The following is a 23,319-nucleotide window of genomic DNA, read 5'->3' as shown; positions in this document are numbered from 1 at the left end:
GAAAATCCACCTACACCCAATGAACAAAGACTGACCAGCCTGAAGTACTTGAACTATTGTGTTCCCAGTCAATACTTGGGAAGTTGAAGTTCCCCCATAACAACTGCCCTGTCATTCTTGCTCCTATCGAGAATCATCCTTGTTATCCTTTCCTCTAAATCTCTGGAGCTATTTGGAGACCTACAGAAACTCCCAACAGGATGACGTCCCCTTTCCTGTTTCTAATCTCAGTCCATACTACCTCAGTTGATGAGTCCTCAAACGTCCTTTCTGCAGCTGTAATACTGTCCTTGATTAACAATGCCACACCGCCATCTCTTTTACCATTTTCTCTGTTTTTACTGAAACATTTAAGTCCTTGAATGTGCAGCAACCATTCCTGTCCCTACTCTACCTATGTCTCTGAATTGGCCACAACATCGAAATCCCAGGCACCAACCCATGCTGCAAGTTCACCCACCTTATTCTGGATGCTCCAAGTGTTGAAATGGATACACTTCACTCTTGCTTGCTGGTGCCCTCTTGCAACCCTGAAACCTTACGTTGGATCTCCCTCCTCTCATCCTCCTGTATACTCAAACTACAGTTTGCGTTCCAATCCCCCTGCTGAATTAGTTTCAAAGAGCATTAGCAAATTTCCCCTCCCCCAAAGATATTGATACCCCTCTGGTTCAGGTGTTGACCATCCTGTTTGTAGAGACCCCACCTACCCCAGAAAGAGCCCCAATATCCAGCAATCCAAAACCCTCTCTCGAGCCACGTGTTCAACTCCTCTCTCTCTCTCCCTATTCCTCGGCTCGCTAGCACATGGCACGGGCAACAAACCAGAGATAATAATTCAGTTTATCGTAGCTCTAAGCTTTCACCCTAGCTCCCTGAATTTCTGCATAAAATCCCCATCTGTCTTCCTACCTATGTGGACCACGACCTGGGGCTGCTCCCTTTCCCCCACAAGGATCCCAAAAACATGATCAGAAACATCACGAATCCTGGCACCTGGGAGGCAACACACCAATTGTGAGTCTGTCATTCCCACAGACCCTCCTGTCTGTCCCCCTAACTTTGAAGTCCCCAATGACTAACGCGGTGCTCCTCTTCCCCTTCTGAGAAACAGGGACAGACTCTGTTCCAGAGACCTGTGCCCCATTGCTTACCCCTGGTAAGTCATCCCCCCAACAGTATTCAAAACGGTATGCTTGTTGTTGAGGGGAACGTCCACAGGGGATCCCTGCACTGCCTACCAGCTCCCTTTCCCTCCCCTAACAGTAACCCATCTACTTCCTTTTTGTACCTGCGGTGTGACTACCTCCCTGTAACTCCTCTCAATAACCCCCTCTGCCTCCCAAATGATCCAAAGTTCATCCAACTCCAGCTTCGGTTCCCTAACGGGGTTTTGAGGAGCTGAAGTTGGGTGCACTCCCCGCCGATGCAGTTAGCAGGATACATTGGTGGTGACCCATACCTCCCACATTCTGCAGGAGGAACATTCAACTGCCCAAACCTCCATTTCCACTACTCTAAATTCCCAACGAGCGTACTGAAAACTAAAACAGAGGGGAAAAAAAGATTAGTCACCTTGTCAATCCGGCTCACAGATCTTTTTTTTGGTTAGATATGATGGCAGAAAGACATTGGTTTTGCCAGTCTTCACTCCTTACACTCCATCACCCAGAGATTGATTAAATTCAAGGAGCAAAGGGAATTGGTGCTACAAGTACACCAAATATTAAATGTAGGCTAGCCTGAATTACAAAATGACAAGAATTGCGGATGCTAGAGGTCCTTGAGAAGAGTCACTGGACCTGAACGATCAACTCAGATTCCTCTCCGCAGATGTTGCCAGATCTGCTGGGTTTTTCTAGCAATTTCTGTTTTTGTTGCTTTGGCTGAAGTGAATTTCCTGTTTCTGTGCTTTAACTTCCATGTAATTTTTCATACTAGAAGGAAAAAATGTGCAGGATTACAGGCAAATTAGAACTAGAATTAGGTTTTGTTTTTACGTGTACTCAAGTGCAGTGATACAGGAGTACAGTCAAAAGTCTACAATGTTACCACACAGTGCCATCTTAGGTATAAGGTACCTAGGTACAAATCTTAGTTAATGAGTAGAAAAATAAAGAAATAAGTTAAAAGTTCAACATTACGGTTCTTGTCAGTATAAAGCAGTAAACAAGAAATAAAGTTAAAAGTTACAAATCACAGCCCTTCTTTAGCTATGGTCCTGCAGTCGCTCCACGGTGGGCTTTCCCCACTCAGGCACGATCTCTGTCCCACACTGGGCTTGATCTTTCGATCCCTGTGCCTCCACACTGCTATCTCACCACAATCCTCTCTCACTCCTACACTGTCAGAGGACTAGAATAAGTTAAAGATCTCTACAATAGAATTGACACAATACAATAGTCTGAATTGCCTTTTACTGTGCTTTAATTGCCTATTATGTTGAATTTATGCTTTCTGTTACTCTTCCTCAGCCTCATTTTTATGGTTAGCTGAGGGACTCATCACATTGTTGGAACAGTAAAGAACCCAGTTAAAATACATCATTATAATATGGATTTTACTGTGATAATGACTGAGAGTTAACAACGATAATAATGTTACAGGTGTGTCGACAACATCAGAAAAGGCTTAGTAAGAACAGTGAAAATTTGAATGGAGTCTGCACAATCCTGTCTCCAGAACTGCAAGAAACCCATTCTTTTGAGCCTGTCTCTTTGGGTGTGTATAAATCAGTTGTACATCTCTCTTGCATATTAATTAAAGATTACACTCAACTGGTTCTGAATTCAAAATAAAAACCAAAAGGACTGTGAATGCCAGAAATCAGAAACAAAAACAGAAATCGCTGGAAGGGTCATTGAACCTGAGGTATTAACTATTTCTCTCCACAGACACTGCCAGATTTGCTGAGCTTTTCCAGCAATTTCTGTTTCAAGTTCTGAATCTTCTTGACTGTTAAAAAACTTCTGAAAATCCCTGAGTCAGAATGAATGGCTGATCTGTTATTTTCCTTGATCATTTTTGGGGGCTAAGAAGTGGTTTGATGCAATGTCCCTTGGGAGATAAATAAGTGGAGATCATATTTGGAGACAATTACAATATATAGGAGGAGAAAGTGAGGGCTGCAGATGCTGGAGATCAGAGCTGAAAATGTGTTGCTGGAAATTCGTAGCAGGTCAGACAGCATCCAAGGAACAGAAGAATCGATGTTTCGGGCATAAGCCCTTCTTCAGGATTCCTGAAGAAGGGCTTATGCCCGAAACGTCGATTCTCCTGTCCCTTGGATGCTGCCTGACTTGCTGCGAATTTCCAGCAACACATTTTCAGCAATTACAATATATACTTGAGTAATGGTCGATCTTATGTTAAAGTCAACTCCCTTTTTTGGCCAAATAACCTGGAAGTTTCCATATATCTCATGTAAAAGTTGACCCTAGTTCTTCGCAGATAACAGGTCAATGTTTGAGTCAGTGTGCCGGATGTCACATCCCACTCCAGCTTTCCAATCTGCTGTTGTTCCGTTCCGTTCCTGATCTTCCAGTCCTCTGGCTGTTCCGCTCTGCTCCAGGTTTTCAGAATTACCATAATTAGCTTTTTTTCTCTCTTTATTCGTTTACAAATCAGTTGGGCTTCTGCTAATGACAGGCATGAATTTAAGCCCCTCAGAGGTAGTATCCATGTAGGCTCCATAAATTCAAAAGATTTGACTACTACTCGAGTATACCGTATATGGTATACAAGTTTTCTGAGTGAATTGGATTTTTGGATTGAACAATCTTTTATAATCGAGGTCAGTTACTAGGTGTTCTGTACCAAGAAGTTTCTTTCTGAATGCCCCAAAAACAACATAAAAACTTGAACAGACACCGAGAAAGGGGGAGTGTCATTCAACTTTCTAATGATGAGTGGAATGTAAAAGGGATTTATATTTTGAGACTAAGCATTCTCAAGCTTGTAGCATTATTGGACAGAAGAAACAGTAGGTTTTTTAAATCATCATGTGTTGATTCCCCAGTGCCAGGTCAAAGATTCCCCAGCAGCCAAAGGTTATTGTCTGTATTGGTAATAATGACACAGGTGAAGAAAGATGAGATCTTGCCAAGGAAGTTCAGGGAATTAGGCAAGAAGTTGAAAAGCAGGACCTATAGGGTTGTAATTTCAGGATTACTTCCTATGCCATGTGCCAGTGAGACTAGGAATAGGAAGATAGAACAGTGAAATACATGACTAAAGAGTTGGTTCAGGAGGGAATGCTTCAGGTATATGGATCATTGGGATGTCTTGGGGGGCAGGTGGGACCTGTACAAGAAGGATAGGTTGCACTTAGGGAGATTTGCCAGTACCAATTGGGATAGTTTAAACCAAGAACCAGAGCAGTCGGTCAGCAAGTAAAATGACTGAGCAATCATCAGAGATTAAGGCTAAGAGGAAGAAGAGACAGGGAGAGGTTACTGAATGTGGCAGGACTGGCGGTCTTGGTGTATTATTTTCAATGCAAGGAGTATGGCAGGTAAGGAAGATGAATTTAGAGCTTGGATTAATGCATAAAACTATGATGTTGTAGCTATTGCAGAGACTTGAAGTTGAGAACGGAACAAAGCTTGCAGCTTAACGTTCTGGAATTTAGATGTTTCTGGTGAGGTAGAGGGGGTGTCAAAGATTTGGGTGAGTTGTAGAGTAGAGTAGATTTCATTCGTTATTTCTATCATATATTGGTACAGTAAAAAAATGAGACAGATTTCCTCCAGGACCAAGGTGCTACATTATCATGCAAAGGGCACCATAAATTGCATAGAAATGCAAAACACACAAATTACCGTGTAATAAAAGAATGCTAATTCATAGACATTGTTCTAACAGCAATTCAAAGTCGCACAAAGAATTTCAGCTGGAAAAGAGTCTGATCTTACAGTGTTAAGGAGCCTGATGACTTGGGAAAAGAAACTGTTGCAGTCTGGCCATGAGAGACCAAATGTTCCAGAAACTTCTGCCAGATGGCAGGAGGGAGAAGAGTTTGAGTGAGGGGTGTGTAGGGTCTTCCACAATGCTCTTAGCCTTTCTGATGCAAGGTATGATATAATGTCTATAATGGAGGGAATAGATACCCCAATGATCTTCTTAGCTGTCCTCACGAACCATTGTAGGGTCTTATGATCCGAGACTGAGCAATTCCTGAACCAAACAGTCATGCAGCAGCTCAGGATACTCTCAATAAATTCTCTGTAGAATGTGATGAGGATGAGGGTTGGGAGGTGGGCTTTCCTCCCAATCTATGCAGAATATGTGTTACTAATACAGGAGAATACCACAGCTGTACTGAGGGAGGACTCATCCAGTAAGGCCAATATGGGTAGAGCTCAGGAATAGGAAAGGTACAACCTCTTTAATGGTGCTGTACTACAGCCCTCCCAACAACCAGTGGCAGATAGAGAAACAGATATGTGGACAGATTGTGGAAAAATGTAAATAAAACAGGGTTGTTATGGTGTGTGATTTTAATTCTCCCTATTTTGACTGGGACTTGCTTAGTGTCAGGGCTCAGATGGAGAGAATTTGTTAGGTGTGTCCAGGATGGTTTCTTGAAAAAATATGTAAATAGTCCAAATAGGGAAGGGGCCATACGAGACCCATTATTCAGGAATGAGCCCAATTAGGTTTTTGAAGTTTCAGTGGTGTAACATTTTGTCAATAGTGGCCATAATTCTATCAGTTCTAAACTACTTATGGATGAAGATAAGAGTAGTCCACTGTGAAGGTTGTAAACTGGGGAAAGGCTAACTACCACAATTTTAGGCCGGAACAGGAAAATGTAGAGTCCATAGTGATTATCATGAGGTCAACCAGCTGGATCTCATATAATATGAGTTCTCTGATTGGACTAGATTAACAAACCCAATCAGGGAGTCCTGGCTGACAGATTAAAAAGATGTGTCAGAGATTCTGGCACTCTGAGAGCTGACTCTGAAGTACTGGAGAGAAGGACTGTTCTTGTGTAAATAAAGGGTGACTTGGTAATGGGATACCGGACTCTGTGGAGTTATTTCAGATTGGGGATAGCTGTTTGAGGCTAAATCCACACCTGGCATGTGAGAATCTTTTCAAGGCCAGTTGATTAGAGTTCAGGACCAGCATGTTCCTGTGAAAATGAAGGAAAAGTATGGCAAGGATCTCAAATCTGAGATGACCAGAGAAATTGGGATCTTAGTCAAAAAGAAAAAGGCGGCATATGTAAAGTTTAGGAAACAGAAGAAAGACAAAGCCCTTGAAGAATACAAAGATAGCAGGAATGAACTCAAACAAGGAATTTTAGGAGGGCTAAAGGGGACCAAGAAATATCTTTGACAAACAGGATTAAGGAAAATCCCAAGATGTTTTGTACATACATAAGGATCAAAAAGATATCTTGGGAAAGCATACAACCATGTAAGGACGAAGCAGGGAAATTATGTATGGAGCCAGAAGAATTGGATGAGGTCCTTAATGTTAAATTTGCATCAGTGTTCACAAAAGAAATGGACTTGGTGGACGGTGTGATTCCAGAGGGGTATATTGATATTCTATGGCATGTCAATATTTAAAAAAAGAGGTGATGTTGGGTGTTTTGAAAATTATTAAGATAGATAAGACCCACAACCTGATGGGATCTATCCCAGAATGCTGAGGGAGGCAGATAAGGAAATTGCAGAGACCTTGTACAAAAACTTTGTATCCTCTTTAGTCAGAGGGGAGGTATGAGATGACTGGAGAATAACCAACTTTATTCTATTGTTGAAGGAGAGGAACAGGGATAATCTGGGAAACTACGATGTGCTGAGCCTTATATCAGTGGCAGGGAAATCATTGGAGAAGATTCTTGGGAATAGGATTTAGTTACATTTTGAAAAATATGGACTTATTAGAGATAGGTAACAAGGCTTTGTGTGGAGAAGGTCTTGTCTCATAAACTTGACTGAGTTTTTTGCGGAAAAAAACAAAGATGAATGGTGAGGTCAGGGTGATGGATGTGGTTTACAAGGACTTTTGCAAGGCCTTTGACAAAGTCCGTCATGGCAGGCTTGTCTAAAAGCTGACGTCACATGAGATCCATAGTGAACTAGTAAGTTGGATACAGAACAGACTGAGTCATAGAAGGCAGAAAATAGCAGTGTAAGGGTGTTTTTTGACTAGAGGTCTGTGACCAGTGATCTTCTGCAGGGATCAGTGCTGAGTGCCCTGTTGTTCATAATATACATTAATAATTTGGAGGAGAATGTCGTTGGCCTGATGAGTAAGTTTGCAGGTGTCACAAAGGTTGGGGGGGATGTGGATAGTGGGAGAATTGCCAGAGGATACTACAGGATAGAGACAGGCTGGAGACTTGGGCAGAGAAATGGAACATAGAGTTTAATCCAAACACATGTGAGATGATGCATTTTGGAAGATCAAATGCATAGAACATAGAACATTACACCACAGTACAGGCCCTTCGGCCCTTGATGTTGCACTGACCTGTGGAACCAATCTGAAGCCTCTCTAACCTATGTTATTCCATTTTCATCCATATGTTTATCTAATGACCACTTAAATGCCCTAAGATTGGCAAGTCTACTACTGTTGCAGGTAGTGCAATCCATGCCCCTAAAACTCTGAGTAAAGAAACTACCTCTGACATCTCCCCTATATCTAACACTCCTCAATTTAAAGCTATGTCTCCTCATTCTAGGTATTACCATCCTCAGAAAAAGGCTCTCACTGTCCACCCTATCTGATTATCTTATATATCTCAACTAAGTCAACTCTCAATGTTCTTCTTTCCAAAGAAAACAGCCTCAAGTCCCTCAACATTTCCTCGTAAAGACCTTCCCTCCATATCAGGCAACATCGTAGTAAATGTCCTCTGAACCCTTTCCAAAGCTTCCACATCCTTCCTAAAATGCGGTGACCAGAACTGTACGCAATAATCTAAGTGTGGCTGCACCAGAGTTTTGTACAGCTGCAGCATGACCTCGTGGCTCCGAAATTCAATCCCTCTACCAATAAAAGCTAACACACCGTATGCTTTCTTAACAGTCCTATCAACCTGGGTGACAACTTTCAGAGATCTATGTACATGGACACTGAGATCCCTATATTCATCTGCACTACCAAGAATCTCACCATTAGCCCAATATTCTAAATTCCTGTTACTCTTTTCAAAACAAATCACCTCACACTTCTCCACATGAAATTCTATTTGCCACCTTTCAGCCCAGCTCTGCAGCTTACCTAAGACCATCTGTAAACTGCAACATCCTTCCGCACTATACACAACTCTACTGACCTGAGTGTTATCCGCAAATTTATTAACCCATCCTTCTACAGCCCCATCTAGGTCATTTATAAAAATGACAAAAACAGTGACCCCAAAGCTGATCCTTGTAGTACACCATTAGTAAATGAACTCCAGGATGAACATTTCCCATCAACCACTACCCTCTGTCTTTTTTCAGCTAGCCAATTTCTGATGCAAACCGCTAAATCACCCTTAATCCCATGCCTCCATATTTTGTGTAATAACCGACCATGGGGAACCTTATCAAACACTTTACTGAAATCCAGATATAACACATCAACTGCTTTACCCTCATCTACCCGTTTGTTCACCATCTCACAGAACTCAAAAGGTTTGTGAGGCACGAACTAACCTTCACAAAACCATGTTACCTATCCCTATTCAATGTGTTCCTCTCTGGATGATTATAAATCCTATCTCTTATAACATTTTCCAACACTTTACCCACAACTGAAGTAGGGCTCACTGGTCTATAATTACCAGGGTTGTCTCTACTCCCCTTCTTGAACAAGGGCACATTTGCTATGATCCAGTCTTCTGGCACTTTTCCTGTAGACAATTACAACATTAAGATCAAAGCCAAAGGCTCGGCAATCTCCTCCCTGGCTTCCCAGAGAATTCTAGGATAAATCCCATCCAGCCCAGGGAGTTTATCTATTTTCACACTTTCCAGAATTGCTAACACCTTGTCCTTGCGAACCTCAATCTCGTTGAGTCTAGTAGCCTGGATCTCAGTATTCTTCTTGACAACATTGTCTTTTTCCAGTGTGAATACCAACAATAAATATTCGTTTAGCGCTTCTCCTATCTCCTCAGACTCCACGCACAACTTCCTACCACTGTCATTGATTGGCCTTAATCTTACTCTAGTCATTCTTTTATTTCTGATATACCTATGGAAAGTTTTAGGGTTTTCCTTGATCCAATTTGCCAACTACTTCTCATGTCGCCTCCTGGCTCTTCTTAGTTCTCTCTTTAGGTCTTTCTTGGCTAACCTGTAACTCTCAAGCACCCTAACTGATCCTTCATGTCTCATCCTAATATAAGCCTTGTCTTCCTCTTGACAAGAGATTCAACTTCCTTAGTAAATCATGGCTCCCTCACTCGACCACTTCCTCCCTGCCTGACAGGTACACACTTATCAAGGAAATGCAGTAGCTGTTCCTTGAAAAAGCTCCACATTTCAATTGTGTCCATCCCCTGCAGTTTCCTTCCCCATCCTATGCATCCTAAATCTTGCCTAATTGCATGATGATTACCTTTCCCCCATTTATAAATCTTGCCCTACGGTATATACCTATCCCTTTCCATCGCTAAAGTAAACATAACCAAATTGTGATCACTATCACCAAAGTGCTCACCTACCTCCAAATCTAACATCTGGCCAGGTTCATTACCCAGTACCAAATCTAATGTGGCCTCACCTCTGGCTTGTCTACATACTGTGTCAGGAAACTATCCTGACACACATTGGAATAAAACTGACCCATCTAAAGTACTTGAACTATCGTATTTCCAGTCAATATTTGGAAAGGCCCCATAATAACTACCCTGTTACACTTGCTCCTATCCAGAATTATCCAGAATGCAAGTGGGAAGTATAGAGTATGTTGCAGAACCATTTCAGATATCATTGGATTCAGGGAGGGTCCCAGAGGACTTGAAAATTGCTCATATAACCCCGCTATTTAAGAAAGAAGTAAGGCAAAATGCGGGAAATAATAGGCCGATCAGCCTGACCTCAGTCGTTGGTAAGATTTTGGAGTCCATTGTGAAGGATGAAATTTCTGAATACTTGGAAGTGCATGGTAAAATAGGGCAAACTCAGTATGGTTTCATCAAGGGGATGTCATGCCTGACAAGTCTGCTAGAATTCTTTGAGGAGGTAATGAGCGGATTAGACCAAGGAGAACCAATGGATGTTATCTATATGGACTTTCAGAAGATCTTTGATAAGATGCCACACAGGAAGCTGCAGAGCATGATGGGAGCCCATGGTGTTAGAAGCATGGTACTAGCATGGATAGAAGATTGGCTGTCTCGCAGAATGCAGAGACATTCTCAGGATGGAAGCCGGTAACTAGTGGTGTTTCACAAGTGTCGGTGTTGGGACCACAACTTTTCACTTTATAGATTAATGATCTGAATGTAGGAACTGAGGGCATTCTGGCTAAGTTTGCAGATGATAGAAAGATAGGTGGAAGGCAGGTAGCATTAAGAAGGCGAGGAGGCTGCAGAAAGATTTAGACAGGTTAGGAGAGTGGGCAAAGAAGTAGCAGATGAACTATCACTTGCGAAAGTATGAGGTCATGCACTTTGGTAGGAAGAAGAGAAGCATGGACTATTTTCTACATGGTGAAAAAATTCAGAAATCTGAAGTGCAAAGGGACATGGGAGTCCAGATTTCTCTTAAGGTAAACTTGAAGGTTGAGTCGGTAGTTAGGAAGACAAATACAGTGTTGTCATTCATTTTGAAAGGACTAGAATATAAAACAGTGATGTACTTCTGAGGCTTTATAAGGCTCTGATCAGACTACATTTAGAGTATTGTGGCAGTTTTGGGCACCATACCTCAGTAAAGATGTATTGTCCTGGAATGGGTTCATGGGAGATTCACAAGAACGATCCCAGGAATGAAAGGCTTACCAAATGGGGAACAATAGACAATAGGCAATTAGACAATAGGTGCAGGAGTAGGCCCTTTGAGCCTGCACCACCATTCATTATGATCATGGCTGATCATCCACAATCAGTATCCTGCTCCTGCCTTATCCCCATAACCCTTGATTCCACTATTTTTAAGAGCTCTATCCATCTCTTTCTTGAAAGTATCCAGAGACTTGGCCTCCACTGCCTTCTAGGCAGAGCTTTCCATATATCCATCACTCTCTGGGTGAAGAAGTTTCTCCTCAACTCTGTGCTAAGTGGCCTACCCCTTATTTTTAAACTGTGTCCTCTGGTTCTGGACTCACCCATCAGCAGATACATGCTTCCTGCCTCCAGAGTGTCCAATCCTTTAATAATCTTATATGTCTCAATCAGATCCCCTCTCATCCTTCTAAACTCAAGTGTATACAAGCCCAGTTGCTCCAATCTTTCATCATATGATAGTCCTGCCATTCCGGGAAATGATCTTGTGAGCCTACGCTTCTCTCCCTCAATAGCCAGAATGTCCTTCCTAAAATTTGGAGACCAAAACTGAACACAATACTCCAGATGCGGTCTCAGGGCCCTGTACAACTGCAGATTCAGGAGATTTGAAAGGAATTCAATACAGGTAAAAACAATGACTGCAGATGCTGGAAACCAGATTCTGGATCAGTGGTGCTGGAAGAGCACAGCAGTTCAGGCAGCATCTGAGGAGCTTCGAAATCGACATTTCGGGCAAAAGCCCTTCGTCCTGATGAAGGGCTTTTGCCCGAAACGTCGATTTCAAAGCTCCTCGGATGCTGCCTGAACTGCTGTGCTCTTCCAGCACCACTGATCCAGGAATTCAATACAATCAGTTCTGCTATAATGCATGTTTCTCCAATGTGAATTGGCTTTAATGCAATTGAAGAAATTAGATCATTATTTATATAATGCAAACTTTCCTTATCCATGTTGACAATAATGCGATTCCAGCCCCATTGGTTTAAATGGCACGCTATTGTGCAATTCTCTTATATCGCAAGATCGCCCCAGAACGGAACTATCTTGTTTTATCAAAACTGACTGTATATGAATTCCTGATCAAATATGTTTAAAAAGGTCAGTACCTGAATTCCTGATGTAGAAGTGGGTAAATGAACAAAGAACAATATAGATTCTGGATTAGTGGTGCTGGAAGAGCACAGCAATTCAGGCAGCATCCGAGGACAGGCAAAATCGACGTTTCGGGCAAAAGCCCTTCATCAGGAATAAAGGCAGAGAGCCTGAAGCATGGAGAGATAAGCTAGAGGAGAGTGGGGGTGGGGAGAGAGTAGCATAGAGTACAATAGGTCAGTGGGGAAGGAGATGAAGGTGATAGGTCAGGGAAGAGAGGGTGGAGTGGATAGGTGGAAAAGGAGCTGGGCAGGTTGGACAAGTCCGGACAAGTCGAGTTGCTGGAGGTTAGAAACTAGGATGAGGTGGGGGAAGGGGAAATGAGGAAACTGTTGAAATCCACATTGATGCCCTGGGGTTGAAGTGTTCCGAGGCGGAAGATGAGGCATTCTTCCTCCAGGCGTCTGGTGGTGAGGGAGCGGCGGTGGAGGAGGCCCAGCACCTCCATATCCTCGGCAGAGTGGGAGGGGGAGTTGAAATGTTGAGCCACTGGGCGATTTGGTTGATTGATGCGGGTGTCTCTGAGATGTTCCCTAAAGCGCTCTGCTAGGAGGCGCCCAGTCTCCCCAAAGTAGAGGAGACCGCATCGGGAGCAACGGATACAATAGATGATATTAGTGGATGTGCAGGTAAAACTTTGATGGATGTGGAAGGCTCCTTTAGGGCCTTGGATGGAGGTGAGGGAGGAGGTGTGGACACAGGTTTTACAGTTCCTGCGGTGGCAGGGGAAAGTGCCAGGATGGGAGGGTGGGTCGTAGGGGGGGCGTGGACCTGACCAGGTAGTCACGGAGGGAACGGTCTTTGCGGAAGGCGGAGAGGGGTGGGAGGGAAATACATCCCTGGTGGTGGGGTCTGTTTGGAGGTGGCGGAAATGTCGGCGGATGATTTGGTTTATGCGAAGGTTGGTAGGGTGGAAGGTGAGCACCAGGGGCGTTCTGTCCTTGTTGCGGTTGGAGGGGTTGGGTCTGAGGGCGGAGGTGCGGGATGTGGATGAGATGCGTTGGAGGGCATCTTTAACCACGTGGGAAGGGAAATTGCGGTCTCTACAGAAGGAGGCCATCTGGTGTGTTCTATGGTGGAACCGCTCCTCCTGGGAGCAGATACGGCGGAGGCGGAGGAATTGGGAATACGGGATGGCATTTTTGCAAGAGGTAGGGTGGGAAGAGGTGTAATCCAGGTATCTGTGGGAGTCGGTGGGTTTGTAGAAAATGTCAGTGTCAAGTCGGTCGTCACTGATGGAGATGGAGAGGTCCAGGAAGGGGAGGGAGGTGTCAGAGATGGTCCAGGTAAATTTAAGGTCAGGGTGGAATGTGTTGGTGAAGTTGATGAATTGCTCAACCTCCTCGCGGGAGCACGAGGTGGCGCTAATGCAGTCATCAATGTAGCAGAGGAAGAGGTGGGGAGTGGTGCCGGTGTAATTACGGAAGATCAACTGCTCTACGTAGCCAACAAAGAGACAGGCATAGCTGGGGCCCATACGTGTGCCCATGGCTACCCCTTTGGTCTGGAGGAAGTGGGAGGATTCAAAGGAGAAATTGTTAAGGGTGAGGACCAGTTCGGCCAAACGAATGAGAGTGTCGGTGGAGGGGTACTGTTGGGAACGTCTGGAGAGGAAAAAACGGAGGGCTTGGAGGCCCTGGTCATGGCGGATGGAGGTGTAGAGGGATTGGATATCCATGTTGAAGATGAGGCGTTGGGGGCCGGGGAAACGGAAGTCTTGGAGGAGGTGGAGGGCGTGGGTGGTGTCTCGAACGTATGTGGGGAGTTCCTGGACTAGGGGGGATAGGACAGTGTCGAGATAGGTAGAGATGAGTTCAGTGGGGCAGGAGCATGCTGAGACAATGGGTTGGCCAGGGTGGTCAGGCTTGTGGATCTTGGGAAGGAGGTAGAACCGGGCAGGGGTTCCCGGACTATGAGGTTGGAAGCTGTGGGTGGGAGATCTCCTGAGGTGATGAGGTTGTGTATGGTCTGGGAGATGATGGTTTGGTGATGGGGGGGTGGGGTCATGGTCAAGGGGGCGGTAGGAAGAGGTGTCCTCGAGTTGGCGTTTGGCTTCAGCGATGTAGAGGTCAGTGCGCCAGACTACCACTGCGCCCCCTTTGTCCGCTGGCTTGATGGTGAGGTCAGGATTGGAGCAGAGGGATTGGAGGGCTGCGCGTTGTGAGGGTGAGAGGTTGGAGTGGGGGAGGGGGGTCAACAGGTTGAGGCGGTTAATGTCCCGGCGGCAGTTGGAAATGAAGAGGTTGAGGGCAGGTAATAGGCCAGCGCGGGGTGTCCAGGTGGATGTAGTGTGTTGGAGGTGGGCGAAGGGGTCCTCGGAAGGTGGGCGGGAGTCCTGATTGTGAAAGTAAGCTCGGAGGCGGAGGCGACGGAAGAATTGTTCGAAGTCACGGCGTGTATTAAATTCATTGATGCGTGGACGGAGGGGGACAAAGGTGAGTCCTTTGCTAAGGACTGATCGTTCGTCCTCAGTGAGGGGGAGGTCTGGGGGGATGGTGAAAACTCGGCAGGGCTGGCAGCCGGGAGCTGGTGTAGGTGTAGAGCTGGGAGTGGGGTCGGAGCCAGTACCTGGAGTGGGTGTGGTGGTGAGAGGAATGGGGGTAGAGTCATGAGCAGGGGTAGTGTTCCCCTCGGGGTTCTGGGGGGTGGGGATAGTGACAGTGGGGTCTGTGGGGGGCGTGTCAGCAGAATGCAGGTGAGTGGCGCTGGTGGGGGCGGAGGTGGTGGCAGACATGGCAGTAGGGGTGACGGAAGTCACTGAGCGTGTGGCATCAGTGATGATGTGAGGGCCGGAAGTGGCTGTGGGAGTGACCATGATGGGGGCAGAAGTGACATCATCAATCAGCGTGGGGGTGGTAGCTGCATCAGCCACATGGCTAATGTTGTTTCCGAGGCCAGGGGAATCTTCTGGAATGTTTGAGGAGCGCTGGTTATGGAGGTGAGTAGATAAAAGTTTGTTGTACTTACAGTTTTTGATGTTTGAGATGGAATTGAAATACTGTTTGTTGAGAGTATGAATTCTCCTGAGGATGTAGTACAGAGTGGGTCCTTTGCAATTCTGAGAGAGTGTGGCCCTCAGCTGAGGCAGGGCAGACTGTAGAGAGGTTAGGTACCGGCGCATTGCTGCAAGCGTGGAGCGGAGGATCTTGATGGAGAACCGTTGCTGGTGTTTTTGAATCTGTAGTCTGTACTGTTTGTCCTGTTTGGGTCCGAACTCTGCTGGTTTAAGGTTGGTCCGGAGTCCGTGTGGGGTGAGTTGGTTACGGAGACAGGCACTGAGGAAGCAGATGTGGCTGTGATAGCGAGTTTGTTTCAGGACATGGTTGAAGAGCTTCAAGGCTGAGGAAATGACCTGGGAGTTGCAGTGAGAGAGAGACTCCCTGAGATTCTTGTAGAGAGAGGAGGAAAACTTCTTCAAGGCAGGCATCCTTGCAAGAGGATTCGCAGTAGGGTTAAAATCAACGAGGTAAAAACAATGACTGCAGATGCTGGAAACCAGATTCTGGATTAGTGGTGCTGGAAGAGCACAGCAATTCAGGCAGCATCCGAGGACAGGCAAAATCGACGTTTCGGGCAAAAGCCCTTCATCAGGAATAAAGGCAGAGAGCCTGAAGCATGGAGAGATAAGCTAGAGGAGGGTGGGGGTGGGGAGAGAGTAGCATAGAGTACAATAGGTCAGTGGGGAAGGAGATGAAGGTGATAGGTCAGGGAAGAGAGGGTGGAGTGGATAGGTGGAAAAGGAGCTGGGCAGGTCGGACAAGTCCGGACAAGTCGAGTTGCTGGAGGTTAGAAACTAGGATGAGGTGGGGGAAGGGGAAATGAGGAAACTGTTGAAATCCACATTGATGCCCTGGGGTTGAAGTGTTCCGAGGCGGAAGATGAGGCGTTCTTCCTCCAGGCGTCTGGTGGTGAGGGAGCGGCGGTGGAGGAGGCCCAGCACCTCCATATCCTCGGCAGAGTGGGAGGGGGAGTTGAAATGTTGAGCCACTGGGCGATTTGGTTGATTGATGCGGGTGTCTCAGAGATGTTCCCTAAAGCGCTCTGCTAGGAGGCGCCCAATCTCCCCAAAGTAGAGGTGACCGCATCAGGAGCAACGGATACAATAGATGATATTAGTGGATGTGCAGGTAAAACTTTGATGGATGTGGAAGGCTCCTTTAGGGCCTTGGATGGAGGTGAGGGAGGAGGTGTGGGCACAGGTTTTACAGTTCCTGCGGTGGCGGGGGAAAGTGCCAGGATGGGAGGGTGGGTCGTAGAACAATATAGCACAGGAATAAGCCCCTCAGCACACCAAGACTGCACCAACACATGATGCCTTTGGAAACGAAAAGCCAGTCCAGATCCCTCTATTCCATGTCTATTCATATATTTGTCAAGATACCTCTTAAACATTGCTTTTGTATCCACCTCCACAACTCCTCTGGCAGCGCATTCCAAACACTTGCAAAAAAAACTTGCCTCTCACTTCTCCTTTCAGCTTTCTCCATTTTACCTTAAACCTCTACAATTGATATTTCTACTCTGGGTAAAAGACTGTTCACTCCATCCATACCTCTGTAATTTTGTAAACTTTGATCAGGTTGCCCCTCAGCCTTCAATGTTCTGGTGAAACCACACCAAGGTTGTCCAATCTCTCCTCACAGCTAATACCCTCCAAACCAGGCAACATCCCGGTAAACCATCTCTATATCCTCTCCAAAGCCTCCACATCATTCTTGTCAAGTGACAATCAGAACTGTACACAATATTCCAAATGTAGCCTAACTAAGGTTCTTTACAGGTGTAACATGACTTGCCAATTGTCATACTCTACGCCCCAATTGATGAATACAGCCATGCTGTATGCTTTCTTGACCACCTTATCTACTTGTATTGCCACCTTGTGGACCCCTTCATCAGGAATGAGGCTGGGATCCTCCGGGGTAAAGAGACAAATGGGAGGGGATGGGCTTGAAGCAGATGTGGTTGTGAGAAGAAGAGAGATCAGGTCCTTCTCCACCCTTTCACCCAAATTCCTCTCCATTGCACCTGCCACAGCACTCCAGTATGTTTGAAGCCTACCACAAGACCAGAGACAATGGGTAAGAGTGCTCGTACAAACATTACACTCGGGACATGTTGAAGACATCCTGGTTTAAATTTTGACAATCAGTCTGGAGTCAAGTGGACCCTGTGGAGGATCTTCAACTATAAAGCATGGGTCCTATTGCAAATTGATATCTTTCTTGTGTATTCCCAAATATCATCCCATGCCTCGGAGGAGATTTTAACACTTAGCTTTGTCTCCCACACACTGCAAAGTCAATTGAACTCATCTGAGGGGGCACCCCCCAATTGATGATATAAAGTGCTGGCAGAAAGTATACTGAGCATCCTCTCCTCTATATCAGATTTGTATGGATCAGTCAAAAGTGTAGTCTGTTTTTGAATAAAATATCAAACTTGAAAAAACAAAAGATGTCCCTGTTAGATAGCTCGTATTTCTGTGATTGAAGGACATCATTGTGTCTTCCTCAAATAAATTGCCCATGAAAGACACACCTCTAGCTGCCTAACATTTGAATCCTGAATTTTTCATCCCCGGTTGAAGACTCCACATACTCACAATAGGTGCAAAAGAAGGTATTTTGCCAATATTGCTTTCCCTCTGCTGAATTGTCCTCCATGCTTTAACAGTATTGATAACTATTGGGTTATGGCAATATTCCCTAACTGTCCTCATTTTGTCCAAAAACAGCAAGCTATTAAGGGGAAACCTTGCCTGGGAGGCTTTGATATCTAACTATATTGAAAGAGGGTCCCCACAAGCCCAATCACTCACGTAGGATAAAAGCGAGCTTAGTTGGTAGCTTTTAATGTCCAGAAGGTTCATTTCCCTCCAATCTGTGAGGCAGTTGCAGTTTAGCTAATTTAATGAGGTGCCGCTTACGATGCCAAATAAAGGAGCTGAACCAGCCATTCAGTCTCCTGAATGTTTGCTTATTGAAAATCAGGGGGAGCATCCGTATAGGGTATAGCAAACGGGGGAGAATATTCATCTTAATAAGCGCTATCCGACCCAACCACGAGACCGGAAGTGCCTCCCATCTGAACAGCTGATCCAGAACTGGAGTAATGAATATGCCCAAATACACAAAGCACCCCTGTGACCACTTAAATGGGAATCAATATTCGCCCTAAATACCTAGCACTTTCATAAGACCACCATAGGCATAGCCTCTGATTTTGCAAAATTAATCTTGTACCCTGAAAAGGCGCCAAATACATGAGGAACTGAAACTGCTGGATTTGACAAAAAAATTAAGACATTGCCTGCACACAATGAACTCATATAATTTTAACCCCACTTCTGGAGCTGATATATTAGGATCCCTACGAATGGCCTCTGCCAATGGTTCAATCCCCAACTTAAAAAGTGGCGAAAGGGGACAGCCCTGCTGGCTACCCCTAAAATATTTAAATTGCTTGATGAATCCTTTTTAAATTGTATTCAGTTTGTACTGCGAGCAAGCATTATGTGAAAATGATAATAGGTAAGGACTAGAGAGTTCTAAGTGTTTGCTACATTTAATTATTCCTTCAGCTGCATTCAATTTTGCTTTGCAATAGGGGTCAGATTTGTGGAAAGGTTTCAATAGATCATTCATTATACTTCAGGGTTCACTAAAAAGCAAGGAGCTATTCAGAGAGAGAGAGAGAGAAGTAGACTGTGATAGGCAGTATTATTTTTAGCTGTACTGCTGGGAAGGCAACTAAATTACACAGGACATTTAGTGGGAAATCAAGACAAATTGAATATCTCCTTGCTTTTACAACTTAGACCAAAGTTCTGAGTTATTGTGTAGATAAATGTTTGGGTCAGAGCTTTGGAAAAATCAGAAGAAATGTGAGAGCTCAGAGGAAGCCATGTGCCATTTAAAGTTCAGTATAGCTGAGGTTGGTGGTTGAATAGCCTTCAAACATATTTGTTTGATGCAACTGAATAAAATTGAAGCTCAAGGCAAAACCCAACCTAGCTGTCAGTGCCAAGCTGGAGTTGAATCTGCTTAAGTACGGGCGAGAAGCTTTCACAGTCCATGATGATATGGTTCTTAAGAGGGAATTTTAATGACAGATTAGCAAAAGTGAGACTTGATGACACATCATGTCATTAATATCTGGGGAGAATTTCTGAGAAATATGTGACATCTGTGATGATCATGAGATGGCATGGTGGCTCAGTGGTTAGCACTGCTGCCTCACAGCACCAGTATCCCAGGTTCGATTCCAGCCTCGGGCGACTGTCTGTGTGGAATTTGCACATTCTCCCCATGTCTGGGTGCTCTGGTTTCCTCCCACAGTCCAAAGATGTGCAGGTCAGGTGAATTGGTTATGCTAAATTGCCCATAGTGTTAGTCAAAGGGAAATGGGTCTGGGTGGGTTACTCTGCGGAGGGTCGCTGTGGACTTGTTGGGCCTGTTCCACACTATAGGCAATCTAATCTAATCTAATCATATTTGTAATTTGATACGGGCTGTGAAGTGTTTAATTTTTTTGAATAAAATACCTAACTTGAAAAAAAACAGAGGTCCTTGTTAGATATCTCGTATTTTCATGCTAACTGATCGAAGGACAGTTAGCCCTGCTGGCTGCCCCTAAATAGTCCCTAAATTCTAGTGAGAAAAGAAAACTAGTAGCTTGCTGTAGTTGAAGAGCTGGTGCTGAATTAGGTTCTGTTGTCAAATAGTTTCCTGATCAGCTATGACTTTAAACTTCTACTTTGATATGTTGTTAAACTTTTGATTAATGTTATGGAAATAAATAAGAAAATAATCGATCTGATTTCATTGCAGTGAAATTCAGTACTGGGGATAACAGCAGCAACAATAACAACAACAACAAGTTGGAAAAACATGAAGATTTCACAGGTAAACGTGTCAGGTTATTTCCTAGATATCAATAAATTTGTAATGAGGAGTGAAGAATTGGGTAACTGTTTTTCTTGTGTACAGCATCCCCTCAGACCTTTTAGCCAGGTGATCAGTGATTTTGGCAGCCTATTAAATCCAGCCAATACATCATCATTAAACATTATCACATCTAAACAAGGAGCAAGTACTGAATCCAAAGTTACGTATTCATCCATCTTCAAACATTTGCATTCTCCACCAAATATTTTCTGGTTGTTAATAAACACATGTTTTGTATCTGAATCTCTGGGGAGTCAGTGAAGCCAATGATTTGCTTATCCTTCCTGACAAAACACAGGTTATAACATTGATATTAATGTCACTACTCCCACCATAGAAGGGGATCAGGCAATGGGTGGGAAGCTCATCTCTGGTTCTTTAATCTTAACAATACTGATCATTATATTCTCATGGGACAAACTACCTGTGTATCATTTGTACCTATTTTGTTCAGAGAAGATGGACAGATGAATATAATTATATTTAACTATCTACCTCTCCTGTACATAACAAGAGATTGGTTTTTAATTTTCTTCTTTACTTTTAAAAAATAGGCAAGGATTTGTTTCACTGAACCCAATTTGTGAAGTCCAATTTAAAATGACTCAGATCAAATTCTATAGGGATAAAATAAAGTAAGTTTTAATAATGCAATCAAAACCCAGAGGAAAATCATGAGGGACATGTGTAGGGTAAATAAGACAAGATCTTTTTCTTGGGTTTGTGAAGTTCAGAACTAGAGGGCATAGGTTTAGGGTGAGGGGGAAAAAATATAAAAGATACCTAAGGGGCAACTTTTTCACGTAGAGGGTGTTGCGTGTATGGAATGGGCTGCCAGAGGAAGTGGTGGAGGCTAGTACAATTGCAACATTTAAAAGGCATCTGGATGAGTATATGATTAGGAAGGGTTTGGAGGGATATGGGCTGGGTGCTGGCAGGTGGGACGAGATTGGATTAGGATGTCTGGTAGGCATGGACAAGTTGGACCGATGGGTCTGTTTCCGTGCTGTACATCTCTATGACATTATGTACATTCACAAACATATGCATTTAACAAAGAAACAAAAGAGAAAGGAAAGAAATTAAAAATTTTTAAATGACTTAAACCAAAGATATAAGTAGCTTATGAGAATTAAAAACTCTAAGTCAGTATGCAGTTGAGGTTCTTTCAGTTGTCTTGCTTACTTGGTTTACTTCACAGGCAGATCACAGATTTCTTTCTGGAATCAGATTTTTGGGGATACATTGAGATCAGATGTAGTCTTAGAGCATGGAACTGTTTGTTCTTCAGATGCTAGAAGTGGATTGATAAACAAAAAGCAAAGCTGTATTTTCAAGCAAACTAGTAGTTTCAATCATGTGAGTGGGTATTAAAGTGAGACACTCATTCAACACTGTGGTTTTGATGCTTCCTTATCAGAAACCATTGTGTTTGCAACAGATAGTAATGTGATTGACTCTTAATTACTGTCTGGGCAATAAATGCTGACCTCACCAGTAATACCAACATCCCATGAATTTAAAGGAAAACTGAACACTTTGGATTTTGATTGTCATTTTTGAGGTAAACATCTTGTCCACAAGACCTCCATGTTGGCTTAGGTAAAATGTTCAAATAAAGCAAGGTGTGTTGCAAAGAGTGTCACATTATTGGCAAGAATATGGTGTTGAAGTTAAAGTCAGATCAAACGTGACGATTTTAACTGGCAGAGCAGATTCAAGGGACTTAATGACCTGATCTTGCTTCGAATTCATATGCTTATATTCCATGGGGTGATGAGTTTGTTTTTATCCTGGTAATTGCTGGACATTTCTGGATTTAGTTAACTGTTCATTCCATATTCAATAGTAGCCATTTTAAAATCTGCAAGCATCCATTTTAGAAAAATAATTTAAATAAGATAAAATCAGTTTAAGATCTTTTCACTATCTAAATAATAGTATGTAAAGCAAGTCCAGATACCTGACATTTGTCTTTAGCCAAGCATCCAATTTCCTATCTATACCCTAAACTTCAGCTCCCAGAAGGCACACTGCCTTGGTGATTGACTTACCTCTGCTCACTAAACTATATGTCTATCCCTACACTATAACAATGACATTTCAAAACTACTTCATTAACAGGTGTCCTGTGGACACAAATAGCTTTATAAAAATATAATCAGCCATAATGTAGAATGGGGGAACAAACTTAAAGGGCTACATGATCTACTCATGCTCCTATATTTCTAATTGCAAACTCTGGCTTTTTATCTGACTGTAGAATCACCAATAATTTATGCTTAGCTGTTGTCTAACTTTGTTGGAAAGCATCCAAAATGCTTCATAGAAGATGACAGCATTTTTCAATTGCCACCAGTCTTGCTTCTGAATCAGAAGGCTGTGGATTGAAGCGCTACTCTAGAGACCTTAGCATTAAACTAGTCTGACATTCTTCAGCAATATTGTGGGAGCCTTGCTTTGCCTGAGGTTCCATTTGTTGTATGAGATGCTAATCCATAGTCCTATCTGCTAATCCATAGTCCTATCTGCACTCTCACGTGGATGTAATAGCTCCCACAGTCATTATCTGAAAAGTACAGTGGAGGTCTTCCTGATATCCTGAACCCTCAATCAATGTGCAATACAAAAATGTTTTTGCTTGGTTGTTTGCGACTTCTTGTTTTGTGCACATTTTCTATTGCATTTCTTGCAGTCCAATCGTCAATCTGGACAACTGAAGTTGAACCACTCAATTTTTGATTCAGAAGTGACAGTGCTGCCATTGATGTAAGGCTGACATGGATAACAAGCATGCAAACTTGAGCTGAAGACTCTGATGGTTATACTTATTTCTTGTTGTTTCAGGAAAAATCAAACTAATTACTACCAACAGCAAGAAGAAGAATAACAACACCACCAAGAAAGACAATGAATTCCCAGGTAATTTGACCACTACATGACTCATGTATTGTCTGTCAACAGATCAAAAGAAATTCCAGACTCTCTGGGCCAGTTATTGTTGTATAAAGAATAGTGTACAGTCAGCATGTTTTTTTTTAAACAGGCATCTTAAAAGAAGGAAAAGTAAAGTGAGAGTTGATCCTCCAGAGAGGATGGAAAACTAGTAGAAAATAATAAGGAAATAGTGGATGAAATGAAGAAATATCTTGCTCTGTCTTCACTATAGAGGATTCAAAAAGCAGCCGAATAATAACTGTAAATCAGGAAGTGGAAGAGAAAGAGGAACTTGGTGAAATTCTAATTACCAGC

At 43.6% G+C, this 23,319-nt stretch overlaps 1 protein-coding gene across 3 annotated transcripts in view; it reads left to right on the top strand.

Moving 5' to 3' along the window:
- Positions 1-23,319, top strand: part of LOC122561888 (integrin alpha-E-like) — a 397,374-nt gene that overhangs the window by 66,159 nt on the left and 307,896 nt on the right. For all 3 annotated transcript variants that reach the window (XR_006315137.2, XM_043714220.2, XM_043714221.2), the window contains 3 exons: positions 2,607-2,721; positions 19,951-20,025; positions 22,915-22,989. Coding sequence is in view for 2 of the 3 variants with exons in the window: in XM_043714220.2 (XP_043570155.2) it covers positions 2,607-2,721; positions 19,951-20,025; positions 22,915-22,989 (265 nt within the window). In the remaining variant the exon portion in view is untranslated. The remainder of the gene's footprint in view (positions 1-2,606; positions 2,722-19,950; positions 20,026-22,914; positions 22,990-23,319) is intronic.

Source organism: Chiloscyllium plagiosum, unplaced genomic scaffold (assembly GCF_037043375.1).
Source record: "Chiloscyllium plagiosum isolate Xiang-an unplaced genomic scaffold, Cpla_swu_hap1 HiC_scaffold_31, whole genome shotgun sequence".
In the NCBI taxonomy this organism is placed as follows: domain Eukaryota; kingdom Metazoa; phylum Chordata; class Chondrichthyes; order Orectolobiformes; family Hemiscylliidae; genus Chiloscyllium; species Chiloscyllium plagiosum.
Note: the sequence above shows the minus strand (reverse complement) of the source record. Positions and strands in the feature narration are given on the sequence as shown.